Raw genomic sequence first — 20,430 nt, 5'->3', positions numbered from 1 at the left:
CATCTCGGGAAAACTGAGCGCCTACAGCCCCAGTCACCCTGATTCGCGGCTCCGCTGTAAAGGGGCTCTCTTCCCCCTCGATAGCAGAGGTGGAAATTTCCACGCCTATTTCTGCGACCCCCTGGAGCAAAGCTTGACTGAGGAACCTGAAGAAGGCAGTGTTTAGGGTCTGGCCAGATGGATGCAGCACAGGAAACAAAGCACGGCAGGAAGGTGGCAGAGTTGCTCCGATTAACCAGAGGGCTGCAGGCTTTCGCACTCTCTCAACACGGAAGAACATTTACTGAATGGGAAGAAAGGTTAACCTCGATTTCTTGCAGGGCTGGATGAAAAATCAGCCCTTGCCTCGAGAAAAAATGACACGGGGCAACACGACACCTTTTGCCGTAACTCCGTGGTGAGTCGGGCGGCTCGCAAAGCTCTCAGCGAGCCCAGGCGCTGGGCGAGACCCGGGGCGGCGGCTGTCACACACCGGAGTCCCGGCGGCACCGCCACCAGCACCGCCACCGCTGCTACTCCGGGGCCAGGCGGGCTCACTGCACCGGGCCACCCGAAGGGCCGCTCTCTCGGGCGTTGCCGGGGGTAGGAGCCGCAGGCTGGGAGTCTCTTCCGGACCGTTCCTTCTCGGGGAGAACGGGCTGGTGCCCAGCAGGCAGGGGCGGGGTGTTCCCCCCAGAGGCAAGGCCGGCTCTCCCCGGCGCGGGGGCGGCGCGGCGCTGCCGGGGCCGGGCCGTGACCGCGTCCCGCCCCCGGCGGGGCGGTGGCAGCGGCGGCGGCGGTACGTGCGCGGGGCGGCGCGGCGGCAGTGCCGGCGCGGAGCCGCGGGGAGCCCCGAGCCCGTCGCGACGGCGGCGACGCGCAGCGCGGCCGCGCCCATGGCGAGCAGCGGCGGCGGCGGCAGGTAGGGTCGGGCGGGGCGGGGGCCCGCTCCCCCGGCCATGGCTCAGACGGAGCCCCCGAAGGCGGTGCGGCTGTGGCGCGACGCCGCCCTGCGCGCACGGAAGCTGCGGGGCGGCCCCGGCGAACCCGAGCCCGAGCCCGAGCCGGACGCGGGGCCGCCGGGGGGGCCGCCGCCGCCCCCCGGTGCCGCCGCTCCTCGCCTCCCGTCCCTGGCGGCGGCGGCGCTGGGGGAGCTGGAGGCGCTGAACCTGAGCGGGCGGGGGCTGGAGGAGCTGCCCGAGGAGGTGGGTGCCGCCCTGAGCGGGCTGCGGGTGCTCAGCCTGCGGCGCAACCGGCTGGCCCGCCTGCCTGCCGCCGCCCTGCGCCACCTGGGCCGCCTGGCCGAGCTCGACCTCAGCCACAACCGGCTGCGGGGCCTGGGGGACGGCGGGGCGCTGGCGGGGCTGCGAGGCCTGCGCAAGCTCAGCCTCAGCCACAACGAACTGGGCGCCGAGGGCCCGGGGCTACCCCCCCGCCTCGCCGAGCTGGGCTGCCTCGAGGAGCTCGACCTCAGCTTCAACCGCCTGCGCCGCCTGCCCGAGGGCCTGGGCCGCCTGCGGCACCTCCGCACCCTCGACGTCGACCACAACCTGCTGCCCTCCTTCCCTGCCCCGCTGCTGGAGCTGGCCGCCCTGGAGGAGCTCGACTGTTCCGGCAACCGCCACCTCGGGGCCCTGCCCGAGGGCATCGCTGCTCTCCGCCGCCTCAAGATCCTCTGGCTCAGCGGCACCGGGCTGGCGTCCCTTCCCGAGGGTCTCTGCCAGCTGAGTGCCCTCGAGAGCCTCATGCTGGACGGCAACCGGCTGCAGGCGCTGCCCGCTGGCTTCGGCAGACTACAGCGGCTCAAGATGCTGAACCTTTCATCCAACCTGCTGGGGGAGTTCCCCTCTGCCATCTTGGCACTGCCCAGTCTGGAGGAGCTCTACCTGAGCCGCAACCAGCTCACCGTGCTGCCCCCTCACCTCTGTCAGCTCCACCAGCTCCGCACTCTCTGGCTGGACAACAACCGCATCCGCTACCTGCCTGACTCCATCGTGCTCCTCCACAGCTTAGAGGAGCTGGTCCTGCAAGGCAACCAGATCGCCATCCTGCCTGAGGGCTTCGGGCAGCTTTCCCGTGTCACCCTGTGGAAGATCAAAGACAACCCCCTCATCCAGCCCCCCTATGAGGTGTGCATGAAAGGCATCCCCTACATTGCAGCTTACCAGCAGGAGCTGGCCCACTCCCAGCCTGCCCTCAAACCCCGCCTCAAACTAGTCCTCATGGGCCTAAAGGATGCAGGAAAGACCCTGCTGAGACGATGCCTCATGGAGGAAAATGAGAAGAGAGATGACATGGGAAGCCTGGAGGCAGGGAGCACCCAGCACAGAGGGTTTCCTGGGCAACAGCAGGACATTGGGAGGGTGGCAGTTGGGTGTTGCCCCTTTTCAGAGCCTCAAGACAATTCCTCAACTCGGGTACCTGTCACGCAGCAGGTGGAACGTCTCCCTGCTGAGCGGCAGGACATCCCTTCTCGCGTGCCCTCTCACCGAGCAAAAGGGGACAAAACATCCCCTGCACCGTCACTGCCACCCAATGTGCCCCGAGTACCACTGGGACTAGGACTATCAGGAGGCAGTAAGGGCATCGAGGTGATGGACTGGACAGCAGATGCAGAGAGGGGCCTGACATTCATTGTCTATGAGCTGGCAGGGGACCCAAGCTATGATGTGATCCAGTCTTTCTTCCTCTCCCCTGGAGCCTTGTATGTGCTGGTGGTGAATTTGAGTGCCTACGTCCCTCAGCACTTCTACCCCTCTGTGGGCTATTTCTTACACTGGCTCAGTTCCAAGGTGCCCCATGCCGTAGTGTGCATGGTGGGAACCCATGCCGACCTCTGTGCGGAGCGGGAGTTGGAAGAGAAGTGCCTGGACATCCATCACCAGATCGCTCAGCAGGAGAAGAGGGATGCTGAGGGACTCCAGAGCTTAGTCCAGCAGGTGGATGAGGCTCTGGGACAGGACTTTGACCTGCGCTGCTCCAGCCCGCATGCTGCCTTTTACGGGGTCTCAGACAAGAACTTGCGGCGGAAGAAAGCCCAGTTTCAGTATCTTCTCAACCACCGCCCACAGATCCTGTCTCCAGTGCTGCCTTTCAGCTGCCAGGACCGTTGCCAGGTGCGTCGCCTGCGGGACAAGCTCCTCTCGGTGGCCGAGCACCGGGATATCTTCCCAAACCTGCACCGGGTGTTGCCCAAGTCCTGGCAAGTTCTGGAGGAGCTGCACTTCCAGCCTCAAGCTCAGCAGCTGTGGCTTAGCTGGTGGGACTCTGCCCGGCTGGGCTTGCAGGCAGGCCTGACGGAGGATCGGCTGCAGAGTGCCCTGTCCTACCTGCACGAGAGCGGAAAGCTGCTCTACTTTGAGGAGCATCTCACCTTGCGGGAGTACGTGTTCCACAACCTGCCGCGGCTCATAGACATCCTCAATGTCTTTTGCCAGCGGGATGCCACCGTGCTGCTCCAGAAACTGCTCAGCGACACCCAGATTGACGAACTGAGGACCACTCAGCTCCATCATTACGTGGAGGGCTTCTTGCTGCATGGCCTCCTTCCTGCCCATGTTATCCGTCTCCTTCTTAAGCCCCACATCCAGAGTCGGGAGGATCTGCAGCTCATTCTGGAGCTGCTGGAGAAGATGGGGCTATGTTACTGTGTCAACAAACCCAAATGCAAGCCCTTAAATGGGGCGGCTGCTTGGTACAAGTTTCCCTGCTACGTGAAAAACGAGGTGCCCCATGCAGAGGCATGGATCAACGGCACGAATCTGAGCGGACAGTCCTTCGTGGTTGAGCAGCTGCAGATTGAATATAGCTTTCCATTCATTTTCCCACCCGGCTTGTTTGCACGCTACAGTGTCCAGATTAACAGCCACGTGGTTCAGCGGTCAGATGGCAAATACCAGATTTATGCCTACCGGGGGAAGGTGCCTGTGGTGGTGAGCTACCGGCCTGCCAGGGGAGCTCTGCAGCCAGACACTCTGTCTATCGCTAGTCACGCGTCCCTACCAAATATCTGGACAGCTTGGCAAGCTATTACGCCTTTAGTGGAAGAACTGAATGTCCTGCTCCAGGAATGGCCGGGCCTGTACTACACTGTGCATGTCCTCTGTTCAAAGTGCCTTAAAAGAGGGTCACCCAACCCACACACTTTTCCAGGTAAGGCACAGCCCAGCTTGCCTTTCATCTCTTTTGGAGCTTTGCCCCTTCTAGAAAGGTGTCTTATGAGGTCAGCCGTAGCTCTATTTTTTTTTTCTTTTTTTCTTTTTTCTTTTCTTCTCTGCTCTAACTCCTTTCCCTGGTGGTTTGAGTCATGAGAGAAAATATTAGGGTAGCTCCAAGGAGACAGGCTTAAAATAACCTTATTCTGAGAGGAGGGGGGTGTTACATCCCCCTTTGTCTGCGCCTTTTCTCTCTGCTTTTTGGGTTTTGGCCCTGAGGGTTGGCAGTGCCATTGTTGAGAAGTCTCTGAACTGTCCTCCTTGTTTTGATTTCTTTGAATGGGATTGTGCTGTTGGGGTTTTTTTCCCCTAGTTCCTTTTACCCTGCAGCTCCCACTTCTTTGGAGCTATTTGTAAACATGAATAGAGATGCCTAAAACATTGCAGGTATCCCCCATCCTCCCCTTCAACCCTCCACCCCCAAAACCTGGCCTATGCTGCAGTCTGTCTGAATGCAGGAAGGCTCCTCCTGGTAGACAATGGGTGTGTTGGTCTCCATAGCCCTGTGTAAAAAGAGCTTTCTCTGAGCTTTCTTTGAGCCCTGTCTCTAGTAGGAAGCATTCCTCACTGAAGAGAGAAGGATACTCCATCTTCTTTGTTTAAGTGTCTCACCTAGAAGTGATTCCCAGACTGTGCCTTTGGAGCTGTTCTCAAGCACGTTTTATTTTCCTTCCTCTCTCTCCCTTCCTCAAATGAAAAAAGCATAACCTTTCTCTGGAACGTGACTAGTTGTGGTGCTTTTTAAAGCTGTCACCTCTAAAGTTGTGATTTTTATCAGTGATGTTTTCCAGCAGCATCTGTTTTACTTTGTGTGTGCAGGTACTAACTAGTGTCCTCCCTGCTCTGCTTGGGTTTGCTCTGCGGCTTGCAGGGTGCCATGGGAAAGGTGCTTTGATGTGTAAATCTGCATGAAATCAAAATGCAGTCTGGACTGTGAGCAATGCTCCAGAAATCTGCATTGTAACAACCATGTTAGAGGTGTGTTGGCACATTATTAAGAGGTAGCCTGAAATTGTGCAGGGAACTGTAGCATGATTTGACTTAGAGCAAGCAGCGTTGCTGAATTTGTTCATTAGCAAATGTGATTAATAAGGTGTGGGTTTTCTGGGGTTGTTTTGGGGTTTGGTTTCTTGTTTTTTGTTGTTTTTTTTTTTTCCTCTGGACATTTAGAATAAGGAGGTGCAGTTTGCTCCTCAGCCTGACTCCTGGCTTCATCAGCTGTATCTCCCTCCAACTGCTCACTACTTATGTAAGAGCCATTGGGCTGGGGGCTGAGCCCATGCTGTGAGACGTGCTGAGTGATATCTTGCTGCTGACATGGTGCATAGGGCAATGTGATCTGCTTTCCAAACAAAAAACTCTGGAAACTGAAAAAGACAAACCTGCTACAGAACCCCTGAAAAAAACCCCAAATACCCTCCCCAAAAACCTGCCAAAATTAGTCACAACAGCAGACACGTGAGTGTGCAGTGTGATGGGCACTTATTGAAGATTTAGCTTGTGAATTCCAGTCTCTAGTCAGGCATCTCTTTTTTTTTTTTGTGGCTGTCTCTTTTCTCCCTGTGAGTAGATGATGCTTTAAAAGGGAAATTTGAGGAAGAGCCAGACTGTCTGCAGGCAGTTGTTACTGACCCCAGTGATGGTCAGAGCAGGTTCAGAAGCATGAGAGGGGCATTGAATGGCCTTTTCCTTTGGACTTGGCTGTGCCATGTATGTTTCCTTAGAGGTGGAAAAGGATTTATCTTGCCTGGGAGCCAGGCCAGGTGTGCTGGGAAGGGAAGGCCCAGGTAAGCAGTGTGCTGAGCATGAGAGGAGCTGGGGCTTGTGTGCCAGGTCTCCAAATGACACCTGGGTGATGCTGCCTGTGGAAAGGGGGTTGCAGCATTTTTGAGGCACTCCAGCAGGGAGTTCAGGCCTTGCCATCCGGGGCACAAGATAGCATCCCAGGTGTGACCCTGCTTTGGGGCAGGGAATGACTCTTTTAAACATGGACACCCTGTGGCTCTAGCTGGGAGAACAGCAGACAGACATGTTTAAAAGGCAAGGCTGATCTGTGGAAATGCTGAAGAGTGATTAAATCAATTTATTGAGAAGCCTGCTTGTTGTCATGGATGATGCTTGAATCTAGCCCAGGTTTGATCTGGACTATATGAAAAATGTGAACTGTGATTTGACTTGGGAGGCCTGTATGTCTGCATTTAATCTAAAATATTCCTTGCTGTGTATCTGCTCTATGAATAAAAGACTGTTTAGGAGCCCCTAAATGGCAATCGTGAAGCTCAAGAATTTTTTTCCCTCCCGATTTTGTTGATCAGGAGGCGTGCATGTTTAAGCCATGCTGCCAAGCTTGCTGTCATGCAAGTGAATCATGGTTGGTGTCATTTTTGACAAGGTGTAGGAAAGAGAGGGGTCTATGTTACAAAAATATGTAGTGAAGGAGATGTCTGTGTTTCTTTCCAAGCTCTTTTAGCGGAAATCACTGACAATTACAATGCTCCTAATACTTAAATAGGTCTGTGGGCTTTTTAGGACTGCACTGAAGAAGTGCTTTGCAGCCAGTTGACCTTAATAAGGGAAATATTTCTGTGTAGACACTGCCAAATTTGTGCTCAAAAATGGAAGTGCAGTCTGGCTCTCTGTGTGGTTGTGCAATCTGTGTCATCATTCATGAAACTGATGGTGCATTCTTTGGTCATCCAAAATTTTTATTAGAATCCCTTTCAAAAAGGGAGTTCACAAGTTGAGGATTAACCTTTGCTTTTCCTCTCCTTCCCTTTCCTCTGTCCTGCACACTATAGCTTCCATTGATAATACACACAGAAATTAATACTCTAGGAATAGGGCTACTCTGTGTAGAAATGGTAAATAAAAATTAAGGTTCTGGATTCAGTTTTCTGAGGGTTTATTGCAAAGAGTGAATGAAAGTGATATAAAAATGCTTTGTTGGGGTCCTTTTAAGGAAGTTTGTGTGTTTGAAACAGTTTTGTAGCTGGACGAAATAGTAACTGAATTGGCATCTGAGCTGGAATTTCAGTATGCTTTGAGGCTGCAGTCATCCACTTGGCTGATAACAACTCAGTGTGTTAAATTGGTTTTTTTCTTTTACATTTGCATGATATATATAAATGAAAGTGTCCCTACCAGGCTAAGAAAGTCATATCTCTCTTTGAGTGACCAACAGGAATGGTTCACTTCTCCAAGACAGTAAGACCTCAGTTGGGTCATCACAGGCATGCTCTCATTTGTATGTGATGTTTTTTTAGCCCCTGGACTGAAGAGCTTTTAGGTTATTCATGTCTTGTAAGCTATTAAGTGACTTGGGATTGGGGGGTGGAGGTGGTTTGCCATCTGTCTGATAGTGACACGTGTGCTTTGTTTGGACAAATGTGACTGGATTTTCCAAGCTTGCCTTCATATGCACCTGCTAACTGCCCTGCTGCTGTTTCCCCTTGCCCTGTGCTAGGCTGGGTCTGGGGCACCACATGCTCTTCCAGACTGGCTTTTGTACAAGGTGTCCTGATGTCCTGTGCATGATTCTTCTGGTGTTTGGGCTGGGAGGGATTATGTTTGACCGGTGCTTTTCCTTTATTCCTGCCTTGTGAAGGGGCTGTATGGGTGTAGAAAGAAGAAAGCCGGGGTCTGTGTCCATTGCAGAAGACGGGCAAGTAAGATAAGGTGATGTGGGTTTTCACAGAGTAAAAACATGACAACAAATAGAAAGCCATGGGCAAAAGTACTGTGTGGGCCTAGCAGCCCCTGTCCAAAAGGATGCTTCAGAGCTATTGGGGAGCTTTGAAAGGCTCTGGAGGATTAGCAAGAGGTCTTTTGTGGAGGGAAAGTGCACATCTGCCACCTGCCTTGCTATTCCTTTCTTGAGGTATCAGAGCAGGGAGATCACAAGCCTCTACTCTGCCTGTCTCCCGCATTGTGGGTGAGCAGAAGCAGGGATTATAGTGCCAGTCACCTTAAGGGTTACAGATGGAGGTATCATAGTGTAGTTCCCCTGTGAGTCTCTCTGTCATGGCTAGAGCAGGGCTAACTAGGCCACCATATGCACATGATTCAAAGTGAACATGCTCACCAGCCCTGAGTTGGAGTCAAAAGCTATCATGACCTCCCTTGGTGACTGGGATGGAGTCAGGAGACAGAGAGGTGGAGGAACCTGTGGTGTGTCATGCTGTCGAGTCACCCCATGCAAGGTGAGGCGAGAGCAGGTGAGACTGGTTTTGTCAGAAGAGCTCTGAAGTTGCCTCAAAATCTGAGCTGCTGCTCGGTGAAAGACTCATGTCAGGTATCTAATTCCACTTTGTAGTCATGCTTTAAGTAGCTGGGGTTCTTTTCATAGACAATTGCAATAGGGCAACACCTGCTTGTTAGAGAGCCTGATGCTAACATTAGGCAGCCTTCTATTTCCCCCATTTGCAGGTGGAGTCTTTTTTGCTTGACTTTCAAAGTAGATGCTCTGGCTGTTTTGGGGCTGTTGTCACATATCCTGCAGGCTGTGGCTTCAGCAGAGTGCTAATTGGAGACAGAGGGACAAGACTTCAGCACCATGTGATCTTTGGATGTGGATGATCTGGGTGGCAGGATGAAGCAGAACAGCGCCCTGTGGTTCAAGGGAAGAGCATAGATTGGTTGCTGGACTTGGGGAAGCTACTGTCATTCTGTGGCTCTAGCATGGATAATTAAGTTTACTGACTAGAGCTGATTTCTGTGCTGCTGAAGTGACAGCCTTGACTGGTGTGACTTGCTGTAGGTAACAGTTTAGGAACACAGTAGTAGCCTATGCACCATCACTGATTTTTAGAGATTTCCTTCATACTAACATATGTGTTGCAAGGTCAGTATTTGAAGTCCTCTTGTTTGGTGGCTGAGGCATCCTCTAATTTAAACAACATGTTGAAAGGGACAACAAAAATTTCTGTGGTCCTGAAGGAAGCTGAGAAATTGCCAGAGGACATATGTGGTATGCAGAATGGGTGGCTGCCATGGGACTGTCCCTGGTGGGGTGTGGATGTGGGAATCAGTCTTTGGAGTGAGCTGAAGTAGTCAGTGCAGACCTGAGCTTGTGCTGACAGTCTGGCTTGGTATGATGCAGGAACAGGAGGGAATGTGGATACCACAAGAAAGGCTGAGGTTTTTGAATTGCCTTCTTACAGCTGTCCTGCAGTGTCTGGTTACTCATATTGTGTGTGTTTGGGGGCTCTTATTTTTAAACTCTTAATATAGAACTTGTTAAAATTGCTTGAAATTAGAATGGCAACATGCACACTTTAAACTGCTTGAAGAAATCTTCTTTCTTTATTGAAGGAATCCTCTTCCTTATTCAAGAAGTTCCTATGCATTTCTGATAAAAGAAAGCTTTCCTGTTATGTCAGCTCTGGTACAGGGAAGCTCTTCTGGTTTGTCCCTTAACAACTTCTCTTGCCCTGGCCTGTTCCCCATGGGGGTCATCTCTGGGCATTGAGCCTCTGGACTTTGATCTGCCACCACTGAACCAGGGAGATGCTAGATTTGGTTGAGTGGATCTTTTTGGTTAGGTTAGTGAAGCAAAGCAGAGTTCTTGGCCTCTTGGCCTTCAGTGCATTACTTTTTTTTTTTTTTTTTTTTTTTTTTTTTTTTTTTTTTTTTTTAGTTTGTGTTTTTGGTTTGTATTTTTTATTATGGTTGCTGAAATTTGTCTCTGCAGGAAATGACCTATAAAAGAGTTGCTGGGTACTTGATGATTCTTTAAATCATTGCATGTTTAAAAGCTACTGACTGTGAGGGTGAGATAAGCTCTTGTTGGAGGTTTTTCCCTCTCTGGAGTCAGTTGATTACATGAGGACTGATTTGTGTGCTGCTTCAGCATGCTGTGGACACAGGTGTCATGCAACATGCTTTGCATTGTCTTGTATGCTCACACATCTGGTGATATGATACCTGCTTCTACAAGCACTGAAGTGGAAAAGTTTTCCCATGTAAGTTTAGTTGAGATTTGGCATGTGAATGATCCACATGCAGGTGTATTACAGGAGAGATCCTTGTGCATCTCAGGAGAGGGTGGTGGGAAATCACCAACAGTGCTGAATTGTTGGCATTTGGGGATGTGAACATGTTACTTGACATTGGGATAGAGATGTAAAAAATAGTATCAGTTTAAAAACAACATAAAAGTGCATCTGGTAGGTAATTCTCCTGTATGCTGTGGTGTCCATTGTTTTTGCAGTATTAAGCAAGGAGCTGTGATAGCCTAGCATGCTCTCCAGTTAGTAATTTGCTAGTAATAGTGCAGGCTACTTGCTTGATTCTTGAAAACAGTTTTCTAGGGAAGAAGGGGGAAAAATTATGTAGTGAAAAGTCGTATGTGGGGTTTTAGTTCTTGGAAGTCATCAGCGTACAATTTTTCTTTTACCTCACCCCCACTGTGAATAGAGGAATAACCTCTGTAGATATGTAAAGAAAATTGTGTTCTGAGGGTTGAGTACAAGATCATCAGTTGTGGCCTTTTACCTCCCTCTCCTTATTTGTGGTACCTGTGCTTGTCAGACACGTGTGGACAACTGTGAGAGTAAGCAGGCTGGTGCCAAATAAGATCAGCTCTTCTCAGGTGCTTTGGAACTTGTGGGATACCTATTTCAGGGAGCTCCTTGTAGGGACAAGGAGTGGAAAGAGACTGCCTAGAGTACAGTGTGAATTATAACCACCAAACTCCTCTGCTGCAAACAAAATGTGTCAGTGCTTTTGACTAGCTAAAAACTTACCTGTGTCTAAGAAAGTAATGCACTTGGGTTACAGGAGTCTCAGCCTGCCTCCATGGTGTGTTATATGGTGGTCTTGCCTACATCAGGAGAGCTGATGGGATTCTGGTGACCACAGCATGAAGGAGCTGTCTTATACAGAGGATGAGGAGGCTGTGGTGTTTTTGGAAGCTGTTGCATGGATGAAGTTTACAGTCTTGGATATCAAGGTTACCTATGTGAATGTAGCCTTTGTTCCAGCTAGACCAGGTGGGAGAGTTTTGTCCTCTAGCAATTTCTTTCTGGGGAACCAGATGTAAGTACTGAGATGGGGGAATGCGAGACCTGTGAAAATAAAATGGTTGGTGGCTATGTTAGAAATTTAATTTGGGATGTTCAAATGGACCGAACATCCCCACCTTGGAGGGCTTATGGTTCCTCCTCAGGAGGCTGCTGGAGGCTGAAGACATTTTGCACTTGTGGTATTTTGCTGGCTAAAGCTTGGTGGTAACACTGGTTGGGTTGCCAACATGGTCAGTGGTACTGTGATTTCAGACTTAGCAGGTTCTGTGGTTAGGGGTGACTTGTCTGTGGCCAGAGGATGGAGGCTGTGCTCAGACTGAGCTGTGACTGCTGGAGTGCTTGCCTGCTGGAGTTGGTTGTGGTTTAAAGCAAGACCTTAATTTCAGATTTGTTTTTTTTGTTTTCCCAGTGGTCATTTTCAAGAGCTCTGAGCTTTACCCAAAGGTGTCAAGTACACTCCTTACTGGTTTTAGCTGTGGATTCCTGGGGGAGGAGTGTGAGAATGGCCTAGGACTTAACTACTTTACAAGGTAGCATTAATTTTGAATTGGCAGTTGAGCATGGCAAGCTCTGCCTGAGCCAAACAACAGCTTTGAGATGAGCAAGGTGCTTCAGTTGGGAAAGCCATTAAACTGAGCACTTGGTGAAGATCACACTACACTGAACTCTCAGGGCAAGTAACCTTCAGCACAAAATAAAGTTCAGTCTCAAATCCTGTTCAGACCTGCCTTGTACTGCCAAGTGCTGACTCGGATTTGGTGCTTGAACACTCCAGGAAGCAGCTGTAGTGTGGTTGATCTAGGATACATTGAATTGTGCTGGTAAGATGATGGGAAACTTCTGCTGGGCTTTTACTGGTGGGATTTCGCAAGCTTTTCCAAGTGCATTTCTGCGAGACTCTTTATGAAAGCAATACCAGGAAATCTCTTTTATCCAGTTTTAGGATGATGTTTGCCAAGAGTCTAGTTTAGAGAAGCATTTTTGTTTGTGTTATCTGAGGGAACCTACACTGTTCTGGGAAAGCTCCTTCCTCCTCCATTCATGGTACCCATCACTTTCTGTAGAGTTTTCAGTCTCTTCCTGTTACAGTGTGCCAGGAACAAAACAAAGGTACAACAGTGGTAGGACAGGGATTTATGTGCCTTTTGCCCACAAATGACTGGTGATAAAATTAATATTGTAGGCTTTTGCCCTAACAGAATACAAGATTATGGCACACTTCATTCAAGACTGGTTTCTTGAATGATGTGTACGTAGTAACTTTCCAGTCTGTGTGCTGAATTCCCCTTGGATCATGTTCTTTACATTTTTTCAGGTGTTTTTCTCTCCAGCAATACCTAGTGAGCAATGGTATCTGATAAGGAACAGATCCTGCCATACAGCAGGGTAGGATTGTTTATGAACTTCCTGAAAAATTAATTGGCTGTGGTTTCCACAGCATCAAAATCTGCAGGGTTTGATTTGAGACAGAGGTGCTTGACCTAATTTGCTTTAGCAAATGCATCTAGCAGTTTCTGCCCCATGAAACCATGCAGTGGAAAAATATTGAAGGTGTACAGTGATTTGGCCTTGCTTGACTTTGAGAGATGTGTGCAGTGCATTTGGTTCTTGTGTATCAGTGCATGGTTGGCAGCAGAGGACTGCAAGAAGAGCTGATTTGTCCCTGGGCTATCCCTAAGTGTTCTCATATTTAGGAAGACCCTCCACTTGCTGCATGGGCAACATACAGAGGGAGAGCTTCTTGCAGCAGAAGAAAAAGGCATCTTTATCATGCTGTTTCTGAAAACTTATGATGGACACAGCAGAACTGCAAAATTGTCCTGCAGTACAGACCATGAGTCTGCATGGTGCAGCAGCTCCCTGCTGCATCTCTAGCAGTTGTTGTGGAACTCTGTTGCTGGCAATTTAGTAGCTCTCTCCACTCCCTGTGGCCTCTTTGCTAAAAGCAGCAGTCAGGTATGGATGGCAAGCAGTTTTTCTCTGAACAGATAGTGTTAGAAAGCAAGAACTTAGCCCTGTGCAGAGCTGAAATGCACAGGCTGTACAGTGTGGAGGATGGAGAAGCAGGGACTTCTGTCTGAGGCTGCCTGACTTCAGTCTTGTATTCTAAATATTCCTGTTGCCCATGTCCAAATAGTTGCATTTTCATCTCTCATGAAAATTCTCAGATAAATTGAGATCAATAAAGAATGAAGTACTAAAAGATGGGGTAATGGCTGATGATAAAGATCCATTCTGAGAAGCAGTCATCCCATATTGATGTTCCTGACACTTGAATTTTTATCATTCCACCCTCTCTCTATATTTATATCGTGTCTAATTCACCAGTCTGTACACATATTCTCTTTTACTACATTATGGGGAAAACAGCTTGATTGTCTGTCAAATTGCTGATCTTTGCATTTTACAGGATTACACCCTTCATGTATAATAGTATGCAGCTGTATTTATTGTCATGTGTGATGGGGAATAGTTCAAGTTGTTTATGCAGAATTTTTTTTTTCCCCCAAAAAGAGCTGAACAGCTTGGACCTTGTCTACATGGCACCAAAGGGGGACTAGAGGCAACTACATAACTTAGTTGTCCCCTTACTTTTGGAATTCTTCATCTGTGAAGCTGAGTGGCTCACAGGAGCAATGACCTTCCTTAGCAGGGGCATTTAGTCATGATGGGACACACAGGAGCTGGAGCAAAGTGACAGTGGGGTGGCAGCTGGGCTGCTCTGCACACCTGTGAGAGAATGCGTCGTCTTGCAAATTGCAGACGCACTCGGGAGTAGCCACAGGGCATGGGAAATTGCAAATCCAGACAAACTGGTGTCTGACTCAGCAACAGCTGTGTGGTGACAAACTCTCACTAATGACAGAGAGCTTTTTCTGGGTCTAAAATGTTTTTATAAAGTGTGCTGTAGGTTGAAAGAACAGCTGCTGTCTTTGGCCTCCACTGCCTTAATGTGGGCTTTGAGCCAGCCAGCCTCTGTCCCACTGTTGAACTTCTGGGGTCACTCTGTTTTGCACCTCTGTATCGCTGAGCAGCCCAACTAGAAACAAGCAGTGAGAGCTGGAATAATCAGTTCTGGCTCAAAGTATTCCCTGGGTAGTCCTTTGGATGGATTGGCTTTCTTGGGGAAGCCTCATCTGGACTGTATCTTCAGGAATCCAACATACTGTGTGTTCAGAGAGAAACAAGTAGGTGGACCTCTCCACATTTCCAGCATATTCCAGGCAGGGGAAGATGGACAGACTTATCCTTTTTATATGTCTGTGCTACTGCAGTGAAGAGGAGATGGAGGATTTTGTTTCCTCTCCTGGTCTGCACAGTGCTTCTTACACCCTTGCTGTCTGTGGCTGTATTTTTGCATGGGTTTCCATGGCAGGGTTTTGGTAGCAGGAGTGGGGCCCTACAGAGTTTGCTCCTGTGAGAAGCTGCTGGACACTTCCCATCTCTCTGACAACCAGTGCCAGATGGCTCCAAGACAGACTCACCACTGGCCAAGGCCAACCAAGCCCATCAGCCATGGTGGTAGTACCTTTGGGATAGTAGATAAGAAGGGGAGAAAAACCAAAAGCCCTTGCAGCAGCAATTGCAGCTGGAGCAGGCAGATGCCCGAAGGAAGTTGTGATCCTGTGAGAAGCTTGTGCTGGAGCAGACTTCAGACAGGACCTGTGGACCCATGGAGAGAGGAACCCACACTAGAGTAGGTTTGCTGGCAGGACTTATGACGCCATGGGGGACCCCAGTCCATGAAGAACTGCAGTCTGTGGGAGGGGCCCCACACCGGAGCAGAGGAAAAGTGTGAGCAGTCCTTCCCTTAGGAGGAAGGAGCAGCAGAGTCAATCTGTCATGAACTGACTGCAGACCCCATTCCTGACCCTCTGTGCCACTGGGGAGGAAGGAGGTAGACAAAGTTAGGAGGAAAAAGTCAGGAGTGAAGTTGAGGCCAGGAAGAAGGACTGAGTAGGGCAGAGGTGTTTTAAGATTTGGGTTTATTTCTCATTATCCTTCTCTGATTTGATTGTTAAAAAAATTAAAGTATTTTTCAAAGTGGAGTCTATTTTGCTCATGACAGCAACTGGTGAGTGATCTCTCCCTGTTCTTACCTCAATGAGCCTTTCGTTGTATTTTATCTCCCCTGTCCCATTGAGGAAGGTAGTGATAAGAGTGACTTTGGTGGGCATGTGGCATCCAGTCAGGGTTAACCCACCACAATTTTATAGGCAGAACTGCTGGATGGGGTTGAATATACTGAAGCAGAGGATGCTTGGTGGCAGGTTTCCAAACCAGGGAGTCAGCAGCAAGCACCAGGCCTACTTACACTCGTTGCATAATCAAATGAGTTTTCAGCTCCCTGTGCATTTCTCTAAATCTTCCTTTTGAGCAGCCTCTTCCTTTGTCCGAGAGATTTTCATGCTCTTATTTCAGACAGTGATGCATGCACTAGATTTGGAAAAGTCTCATATCCATATGACTCTGGTATATCAAAGTGGTTAAATTTAGAAAATCTAACAAAAAAGAGCTTCCCCTTCCTGTGATCTGGCATCATGTTTCTTGGTCGCTGTTATTTTTACTACGGAACAGCTTAAATCTATTTTTTGGGCACTAAGTGATGGCTACAGTGTGAAAGAAGAAATTTGTTTCTGTGAAGTCAGGCAGCCGTGCTGCAGCTTCAGGGCTCTGAGGGCAGCCTGCTCATGCTGAGTATGTGCCAGTGCTGTGTTGGGGCCCCCTTACAGCCCTGCTCAGCTCTGTTGAGCTCTGACTGCTCAGTACAGGGTCTCTGGGGCTCGGAGCTTTGATGGCTCTGAACTTCTTCAGCATCTTGTAGATGTAGTGAGTGGCAGTGGTGATGGATTTTAACACACACACACATACACACCCCCCCACCCCAGTACTTCACTCATCCTCCATATTCAAGGAGGACAGTATAGGAAAGATGTTTGACTGGCAGCAAAGTAGAAGATGCAATGGGAGCTAGTCATGCCTCTGGTTTCACAGGTCTCTTTAATACATGGATCTTTCACTGTACACTGTTAGGACTGAGCCATCCCTGCCTGGGAAATGCACTGGTGGAATCATGCCCTGCTGAGCACCTTTAGCTCTTGGTGTCAGGAATATGTAATTCAAGCTGCCAACTTTTGGCATATTACCATGCATATTGCCAACTTTTACTCATTTTGGTTTGGCATTTTTATTTGTTTGGGTTGTTTGGTGTTTTTAAAGCCATCTCTTTTGATAAAACTTTCTCTGTGGAGGTTCAAGCTCATATTTTATTATAGCTATCTGCTCCGCTTCAACAGCCTTCTGACTTGTTTCTGAACGTCCCACGCCTGCTTTCATATTGAGATGGAGTGAAGGAAGACAGCTGGGATGTTGGGAAGAGATGCCTTTTTTGCTGACCTCAATATCCCAGAAATCTGCTGAGCAAGAATTTATTTCTTACTTTATCATAATTTTAAGCTTCTGGTGGACAATTGCGTAGAAATGTTCAGCAGGTGAAAATGGAGGCAGTGTGAGCCTCACTCTGGAACTTTGGTCATCTCCAAGTGGTTTTGTTCAGGTTCATGACGGTGCTAGAGGGCTGTGTAGGGAGTGAAACTCCTCCAGTGTGCTTTGTCCTCACTAAAAGGTCCAGCCAGATCAGCATACCTGAATGTGTAGTGTCAGGAGTTTTGGGCAGGGAGTCTCGCTCACGCTGTCACATGAAGGGTCATGCTGTGATCCAGCACTGGTGACATTTTAATGGCAGCTTGAGCAAGCAGGAAGTTTGTAGTTTCTCAAAGGAGCATGTGTGTGCCCAGAGGGAGCCCTACAGGCTCTGAGGTGATCATTACTGGATTTTGGAAAGATCTTAGCTGCTGCTTGCATAGGAAAATAATTCAGCTTGGCAAGTGGCTGCTGTGGTCTGCTTGGAGCCTTCCTAGGGTGAGGTGCTGAAATAAACAATCAAGAGTTGAGCCTTGTGCATGTCTTTTCCTAAGCAATGTGTTTGGACCTCAAAGGCTCAGCCAAACTAAAGACTTCCTTGGATGAAAGAAAAGCTTGGGAACCTTCCGTTGGGATCAGAAAAAAAAATTACCTTTCTCTGTGTCTTTTGTAATGGAAAGCTACCACAAAACTTTTGAAGCTGCCTGTTAATTTTAACTTGTTCTTTATCCTTCTTTGAAATAAATAACATCTTACTTCTCTGACAAGAGTTTGGCATGTTATGGACTTACACACATGCGCATTTTTGAATGCCTACAGTGAAGTTTAACACAATGTTAAGAAAATGTTGCTGAACACAGCAAGATCATGTTCAGTTTAGTGATTCAGACAGGATCCGATTTCAAAAAAAGAGAAAAAAGGTGAAAATAAATAAAGAAACCTCTCCAACCAACCATTGGGCTGAAGAGCGTGTGATGAGAGGAGATGCTTAGTGGGCTGTTTTGGGAAATGCGGTAGGTTGGCTCTGAATCTGTAACTTGGACTTCTGGCCCAGCACTTTGCAGTGCTTCACATTAAATGCTGGCAGCTGTGCAAGTGTGGCCAGGTATCTTTGGCTAAGGGAAGCTGAGCAGTGTGGCTGTTCACTTACTGCTTGGCTGCTGCTGCCCCTGGGCCCAGGGTGGATGCTGGCAGCAGGGCCCTTGTACTGAGGGTGGGCACCTTGAAGGCAGTTCTTGACCAGCCTCTGGTTTATCACCACTGTGGGATCACCAGTTGTCACATTTTATGGCAGACCCATGCCCAGGCTTCAGGTCAGAGTTTATTACTCTTAGCTGTGCTTCCTTATGCATTTAGCATCAGTATTTCTCTGAAATAGCACCTTTGGTTGAAAGCTGTGTGGCAAAACACCCTCTGCTCTGCAGCTGCTGCATCGTACAAGGTTTGTGCATGATTCTGCTTCTCTGGCATGTACAAAGTGCACCTGATCCCATCTGAATCTTGCAGGTGAGCACTGGAACTGAGAGCTGCCTACAAAGTGATGGTTCTGCTGGAGACAGCACTTTCACCCCTTGCTCTGTGCTGCTTTATTCTCAGTTGCGTAATGCAGCGTGATGTGGATAATCCGGTCATCATTACAAAAGGATTTAAAACCCCTTTTTAATCAGAACTCATTTTTAATAAAGCTTTGCCTTGCTTGGAGGACTGTTTTCCTGGCTTGAGTGTTTAAGAACAAAATGCAGGAGACTTAGGGAGGAGGGAGGCTGGTGCCTCTGTCTGGCTCCCAGGCGGTTGCTGGTGAAGTCCAGAACTGTGGGACGCGTTTCCAGTAGCACCAAGCATGCAAAATCCTTACGAGCCCAGATAGATGCAGCTCGTACGTCTGTGCTTTCTCAGAATTTTTCACTGACAGAGCAGACTTCTGGTGGTGGAGAGAAGGAAAGGCTCGATCTAGTCCACTTCTACTCCCTCTTTTAACCCTCTGTGTCCAAAACACTGGTTAGTAGTCCTCTAGGGCCTCCTGCATCTCAAAACAAGCTGTGGTCCTGGACAAAGGGCAGCATTTACTTCTCTTGTAATGGCAATGGCATACAGTGCGTGTGATTGACCTTATTTCTTTGGCTGTTGCTCTGCCGTTGTATTGTGGAAAGTGCACTGACTAAAACAGCATGTGAACTCCTCTGTAGCTCTGAAATGTATCTTCTTCCCACTTTTCTGGCAGTAGCCACCTCTTGAGCTGCTACACCTGCTTCACCTCCCCCCAGAGCAAGCCTGATTGAGGGCTTGAACTCTGGCACTTGGTGTTTGAGAATGTTTGTGCAGAATGGCATTTGAGAGCAAGCATTCTGCTGCTTCCTGTTTCTTTTCAATCCTAGTAGTCCTCACGCTTGGGGAGCATACCTCCAGTGTATGCTTTAGATATCCCTGAGTCTCCTCTTTGATCAGTGTAAGTTGATGACTGGGAAGTTTTAAGGTGATTCCTCCCCAAGACAGATCCCATCCAGAGGAGAGCTGGTAAGCTTGCAGTTCAGGTGAGCTGATAAAACATCTGAAGGAGGGGGGGCGTGGGTCAGGGTTGTGTTACAATGACACTGGTAAGTACCCCAGAGTTGTCCACCTGGTGGAAACCTAGAAGTAATACTGGTTTACAGTACAAATAGGGGACCAGGAGAGAGCTCAGCTCTAGGACAGAATTCTCTATGAGAGAAAGTTGCAGAGGAGTAGAAGAAATGGTGGAGGAGTTAAATGTTCTTCTGGCAGTACTGCTGCTTCCCTGTGAGGCTGATGAGTTCTTTCTGGGCCCCAGAGCTCCTTCCTGTTACAGTAACAAATGTGACTACTATAGAAGTGATTTTTAAACAGCAAAGATGAATGCTGCAGGTGATTTTTGGGCACTGAGAACCCAGACCAGATGACATTTAGCGGGCAGTGAACTCTGTAAGAGTTAAGTAGCAAAGCTATTGTTTCTGTATTCGCATGACTTCTCACTGGGAGGCATTTCAACAGTAGAATAAAAAGCAATAAGCATTGGCCTCCACAGAGATAATAATATTAAGTTCATAAACAAGCACTTTTCATAGGGAAAAAGGTATTTGTAAGAAAAAGCTAGCTATTGCATTGATTTATGGCAATTAGTTGTCTGTCATCTATTTGGATATTAGGGAATGAGAGGGGTCAGAAAAGAGTGGTTAAATTATTGGAAATGTTGAGGAATCACAAATCAACACAAAAAGAAAAGTTAAAAGATTAGTTCTCATCCCATCTGGAAAATGGAGCAAGTAAAAGCTGTAAATAGTAAAAGGACAGACGGAGCTTTATTCTATCATTGAGCAAGAGAAAGCCAGCAGGTCACTCAAACTTTGAAGACTGCAGTTTTGGTAATAGCAAAAGATACTTTAAGCCAAACAAATAGAGCAGATTGAAAACAATATCAGGTTTCCACCTCTGTTGGCATAGGGAGACTCAGGATCTGAGCTCTGTGGATTGCTGGCACTTGCATGTGTGCCATTAATGCTTTTATTGTGGCCTTATGCAATTCTCCTCCTCCAAAAGGAGAATTGGCTGGTATCGGTGCTCTGCTCCCTCTGATTTTAGCCATATATCTTGATGCAAATCTGCATCACACTTTGTTTCATAAGGAAGAAACACTTGACTAAGGATGTACCCAACAAACTATAATGTAAATTAAACAAATATATGCAAAGAAGGAAGTTATATCTGATGTCCTTGTAATTAAGGAAACCTCTCTGATCCTGCAGCTTTGTGGTCAGCTAAAGCCATACCTGTGGACA

The 20,430-nt window shown here is 48.5% G+C and overlaps 1 protein-coding gene across 4 annotated transcripts in view; it reads left to right on the top strand.

The window, feature by feature from the left end:
• Positions 1 to 243: 243 nt before the first annotated feature.
• The window catches only part of MFHAS1 (multifunctional ROCO family signaling regulator 1), a 35,558-nt gene continuing 15,371 nt past the window's right edge, over positions 244 to 20,430 (top strand). For all 4 annotated transcript variants that reach the window (XR_013182042.1, XR_013182041.1, XR_013182040.1 and 1 more), the window contains exon 1: positions 244 to 4,131. Coding sequence is in view for 1 of the 4 variants with exons in the window: in XM_077177109.1 (XP_077033224.1) it covers positions 939 to 4,131 (3,193 nt within the window). In the remaining 3 variants the exon portion in view is untranslated. The remainder of the gene's footprint in view (positions 4,132 to 20,430) is intronic.

This window comes from Agelaius phoeniceus, chromosome 4 (assembly GCF_051311805.1).
Source record: "Agelaius phoeniceus isolate bAgePho1 chromosome 4, bAgePho1.hap1, whole genome shotgun sequence".
NCBI classification, from domain to species: domain Eukaryota; kingdom Metazoa; phylum Chordata; class Aves; order Passeriformes; family Icteridae; genus Agelaius; species Agelaius phoeniceus.
The sequence above is the reverse complement of the archived record's forward strand: the minus strand, read 5'-3'. Positions and strand labels throughout refer to the sequence as shown.